The sequence below is a fragment of the Limulus polyphemus genome, unplaced genomic scaffold (assembly GCF_000517525.1).
Source record: "Limulus polyphemus unplaced genomic scaffold, Limulus_polyphemus-2.1.2 Scaffold10, whole genome shotgun sequence".
In the NCBI taxonomy this organism is placed as follows: Eukaryota; Metazoa; Arthropoda; class Merostomata; order Xiphosura; family Limulidae; genus Limulus; species Limulus polyphemus.
Genome location: NW_013665620.1, coordinates 243,992 through 249,449, shown reverse-complemented (window position 1 = coordinate 249,449; position 5,458 = coordinate 243,992). Strand labels below are relative to the sequence as shown.

Genomic DNA, 5,458 nt, shown 5'->3' with positions numbered 1-5,458 from the left:
CAAATGCGACTGTAGCTTTTTCCCCTCAAAACTTTGTCCTCAAATAAAGGGTGCGTCTTATACACCGGTGCGTTTTATATTCCGAAAAATACGGTACACGTTTCATTGTCGTTTTTGTTTTAGATTTACAAATCTACGAACACTACCAGTTTTTAGTTATCCGCTTATAAGTAGTTAAATAAACACTTAACAGGATGATGTTTATCAGTTCAAATCCAGGGTTCAATCCATGCAGTGGAAAAAGTGCAAATATTCCACTGTTTAGTTTAACTCCCCCCCCCCAAAAGTTGAATTTCAAGGAAGATCTTTTTTTACGTATTTTACTTGTTATATAGGACAATAAGCTTAACATTTTAACACGAATATTTCAGTACATTAACTTAAGTATATATAATAAAAAGTGTATCACGTTTATATGCGTTCACTAATATCAAATATGCATTATAACTTATTTAAACCTACTAAAACTCTCTATATACTCAACTACCTATTATACAATCTATGCAATCAGACGCATTTAGACAAAACTAAGAAGTATGAAAGTATAATTAATTGGTCAGGAAAGAGTGTTCTTCAAAACATATTATGACGTACTTACTTTTATGTTTAAGCATGTAACCGCTCTTCAACTGAGTTGCCATACCTGTAAAACAAAATAAAATACACTTAAGTAAAGTATGATTCATGCTATATGTGATCGTGACGGGAGTAAATGGTGGTTAGATTTTGTCTTACAACCAATCTTCACATTCAACCCGAAAGATAAGGACATTGTACAATTCTCACAATGATACTTCAACTCATTTGATTAGCTGGCACTTTTCTTGTGTTTCAGAAAAATCCTGAAGGATTATTCTATTTCAATTCATATTCTTTTAAAAGGACGCCATTGAATGAACAGTAAACCGTGCAATTTTTAAGCTAAAGTTTGCATGTGATAACGATGTTTAAAAGTTTGCTTTTATAAAAAAAAATACATCAAATGCGTTTTGATAGAAATATAGGTGTACGTACTTTGTCTAGAGTAAAACGTTCGGAAAGGAGGCTTTGTCACCTTCACAAAGTATACATATAAGATGCTGCATTTATGTAACGAGAGATGTATTCACTCTTAAATATACATCTAGTACGAGTTATGGGAAGGTAAACACAATGAATTTTTAAAAAATTAAGAGACCAACGAAAGTTAAAAAAAAGCACCTGTAGTCTTTGTGAGTAATAATTGAGACTTCATAGAAAAATAATTAGTTTATATGAAAATATTTTTAGATTTCTGTGTCAACTTTTTAGAATTTTACTCACAAAAGAGAAATTAGTTTCCTTCATAATTAAGAAATTATTTTTTTCTTAAGATTTCGAAACACATGTTAATTATGTGAAAATCCTTTGGTTTACCTACTTGGAGGCTTTTTTTCAAAAACAAAACTTGTTGTAACTTGGCGAACAAACTTCATATTTAGTAAAGAAAAATGTTAGAAATATATTTTGGTAAACTTGTTGGTTAAAAAACGGATTCTTAATAACATGCACATTGAAACGTGATGAACTGGACAAATACAATTTTGTACTTCATACTTAATTCAAATGAGCTCCAAAAACATCAAACGCGCTTTCCGTTCAGCATGGTTACATCACAGTTATGTGAACGATAACATAAACAAGAAAACAACAAAAAACAGAAAGATATTGCCAGTGGATCTACTTTGTGCAGATTTATACAAAGAAGAAATATCAAGACATCTCAGCAGGTAATGTAAACTAACGTTCAAGAAAGATTTAGTTTTTAAACATTCATCATATTTTGTCCTGTTGTTCGTCCTCATTACGGTCATGCATTCCCTCTGCACATGTGGATCGTTACTGTGCTGGTCTCAGATGAAAACAAACTTGTCGGAATCCCTTGAGATTTTAATGTGGAATAATTTTCCCTCCAAGTAAAGAGTTGTTAAGCAATTTTTAGCTACACAGGCTTCCATCAATAGGTATAAGAAGTCCCGCAAAAAAACAAACAAAACGTAAGTTAAAATCACGATTGGTTTCTTTTAATTTGTGAATACTGAATCAATATAAGAATCCATTAAAATTTCACAGCTGGTGCTAACATAGAAAAAAAAACCCGCTAATTTTGAAGGTTAGATAACATCCATGACTAAACTAACTTTAGAATTATGTTAAATTTACTGTCCTAAGTTATTTAGTTGCTTTTTAGTAACACACTTACATTCAAAGAGAGCTACAAAGAGAAAAGGATAACTTATAATATATATTTTTATTATTAATTAAGCTAATACGTGTACGAATGGTTCGTGTTCCATTACTGCAAAAATCGCGCTTCGTACTTTGGAACCGTGGGTGTGTTATAGAAGTGACGGTAAAATCTATTGTTTTATCACACTAGTCCAAGGGTTGGCGGTAGGTGCTTCCTTTCCTCTAGTCTATCAGTTTAAAATCGAGAACGACTAGTTTTCTTGTGTAGTTTTTCGCGAATTTCTGAAACAAACAAAATCCTCTGAAAAGGTACTTACGTATATATCACAAAGAGATTACCTTAAGAAATATCGTTATTTCTTTTAAACAGCATCACGTAGCTCTAAACTAAACAAAATATTTAATAATTATAAACAAATACGGATCAATTTCGAATATGAATGATTTATCTTGTGTAAACCAAAAAAAAAGGTTGTTGTTTTTAAGTGTATCTATTTATGATTTTTATACAAGTGCCCAAAAGGTATTTTAGTTAACACTTATTTTTCTCTGCTGGTTTTTCAAAACATTTTTACACCGTGCTTTGTTTCTTTCACTTCACTTGCAATAAACTACTACATCTGTCCTTTCACATATTAGATCCGGGAACCTCTGGCTAGTAAGAAGATCGGGTAACTATGTGATTGTTTATTCTTCAACTACAACTAATGAGACTGCTTTACAAGTAATTGCTTCTGGACTAAATTAGAGTGAACTGTTAAACGTTATTGCCAGTTCCATTGTGATTTTCCCTAAAAAGATTCAAACTTTGTAGTTGTGCATTGTTTAATACACTATATACTTGCTTAATTGAGTTTTAACTAGTGAAACTGACACAGAACCATATTAAGTAATAAACCGCTGTAACTCTATCAGAATACAGAAACTCTTCGAAATTTTCAAATGTATGTAGATAGGCAAAGAACATACCTGGATAAAGTTTAAAGTATTCGCCAACAGGGACATGCAAGAAAGGAAGATTTAATACATACTTTAGGAGGAAAGTGACAACCGCCGACAGATTCTGATAAAAATCAAAAACAAAAAAGAAATCATCAAACTACTGTATTTCGTACTGACGTATCTTGTTATTTCACGTAAGGAGCAAACGGATCGGATATGTCATTATTTTATAACTTTTCTATTCTGGCTGCTCCACGGTTTTGAACGGGATGCTTTTGACCATATGTGTTGTCTGTGATGCCTAATGCATCGTACAAGCAAAAGAAATATTTTTTTCTCTAGACAGAGTAACCCAGATCATAGCAGACTGAAGTTTTGGAGAGTATTTCCATTTATAAAGATAAAAATCAGGTTTCGATACCTGATGTGGAAAGAGTACAGGTTGAACATTGTGTAGTTTTGTGCTTAACAAAAAACAAACCTTTTTTTATTATACATGGCGACGCCTTGCTATTCACAATCAGTTTATTGTTTTGAGAAAGATCACATAAAAACAACATGTATACTCAGATTCATTACTGTTTGTCTTGTTGTTGCTAAGCACAAAGTTTGATACACAATGAGATATTGTGTTCTGCCCACAAATATTTAGCATTATAATTACATGCCCTTAGACTTACCGGTGAGCTACCGAGGGAGGGGGCAGGCTCATTACCTCTTACATCTAAAACTACTGTTCACCGTCTGCAACCTGTCTGTCAAGTTAAATACTCTTAATTAAACAGTAAAGTAACAAAATAAAAACAGGTTTCTAAAAGAGACCATCGAGTGTGATGAGAAAATTTATCTCCTAAAGCTGGAATTCACAGATCCATACCTGTCTGAACAGAATAATGAAACTGGAAATAAATTGGTCAAAAGACTCCTTATTAGAGAAAGAAAATTGGAACTTACCCTCTGAATTCCAATTTATATATAGCTATCTTTATATTATTTACGATATTTTTTGTTTGTTTGTCTGCTTAATTTCTATGCATCTTAATCAGTTTTATATTTGCTACTTATTTCAGTTATTGCGTGATTTTGTAGGAAGAGCTAAGAAACTGATTAGCATTGAAATCCAGACGCAAAAAAAATTATGATGAGCATGACTGACGTCTGCTTCTCACCGAAACATGGTTTAGACACTATTTATTCTAGTCACGTCTAGCCAGCAAAACGATCTCTCATAAACAAATTCCACGCGCGTTACTAACACATCGCACCTCATTTTATGAACTCAGGAGAGACATATTTACAAGAAGTAAAGTGAGGTTTTGTATGTAATAATCAAGGTAGATTAATTTGTTCATGATTTGTTACGATATGTATGTTTCTAGAACTAATAGAAATCAATAGATTTTACTACTGTCTAGCAGAACAATAAGGATCAGTTAGGTAAGTTTCATTGTAATTCAGGGAGGATAAACTGTCGTTAAAGCTCATTAACCAAAACTACAGCTGGTCTGTTTCTTACCTATAGTAATCTAGACATCTTTCTAGTTAGTCTGTTTCTTAGTTATAATAATCTAGACATCTCTCTAGTTAGTCTCTTAGTTATAATAATCTAGACATTTTTCTAGTTGGTCTGTTTCTTAGTTATAGTAATCTAGAAATCTTTCTAGTTATTTTCTTTCTTAGTTATAGTAATCTAGACATCTTTCTAGTTAGTCTGTTTCTTAGTTATAATAATCTAGACATTTTTCTAGTTGGTCTGTTTCTTAGTTATAGTAATCTAGAAATCTTTCTAGTTATTTTCTTTCTTAGTTATAGTAATCTAGACATCTTTCTTAGTTATAATAATTTAGACATTTTTCTAGTTTGATAATCTAGACATTTTTCTAGTTGGTCTGTTTCTTAGTTATAGTAACCTAGACATTTTTCTAGTTATTCTCTTTCTTAGTTATAATAATCTAGACATTTTTCTAGTTATTCTCTTTCTTAGTTATAATAATCTAGACATTTTTCTAGTTGGTCTGTTTCTTAGTTATAGTAATCTAGACGTCTTTCTAGTTAGTCTGTTTCATAGTTATAGTAATCTAGACATCTTTTTAGTTAGTCTGTTTCTTAGTTATAATAATCTAGACATATTTCTAGTTAGTCTCTTTCTTAGTTATAATAATCTAGACAACTTTCTAGTTAAGTCTGTTTCTTAGTTATAATAATCTAGACATCTTTCTAGTTAGTCTCTTTCTTAGTTATAATAATCTAGACAACTTTCTAGTTAGTCTGTTCTTAGTTATAATAATCTAGACATCTTTCTAGTTAG

The 5,458-nt window shown here is 31.3% G+C and overlaps 1 protein-coding gene across 2 annotated transcripts in view; it reads right to left on the bottom strand.

The window, feature by feature from the left end:
- LOC111085007 overlaps window positions 1-5,458 on the bottom strand; it is a 60,767-nt gene that overhangs the window by 46,972 nt on the left and 8,337 nt on the right. Inside the window, exon 3 of one of the 2 annotated variants that reach the window (XM_022381916.1) lies at window positions 599-643. The exons of the other annotated variant lie outside the window; for it this stretch is intronic. Coding sequence (XP_022237624.1) covers window positions 599-641 — 43 coding nt within the window. The 5' untranslated portion in view covers window positions 642-643. The remainder of the gene's footprint in view (window positions 1-598; window positions 644-5,458) is intronic. 2 annotated transcript variants of the gene reach the window in all.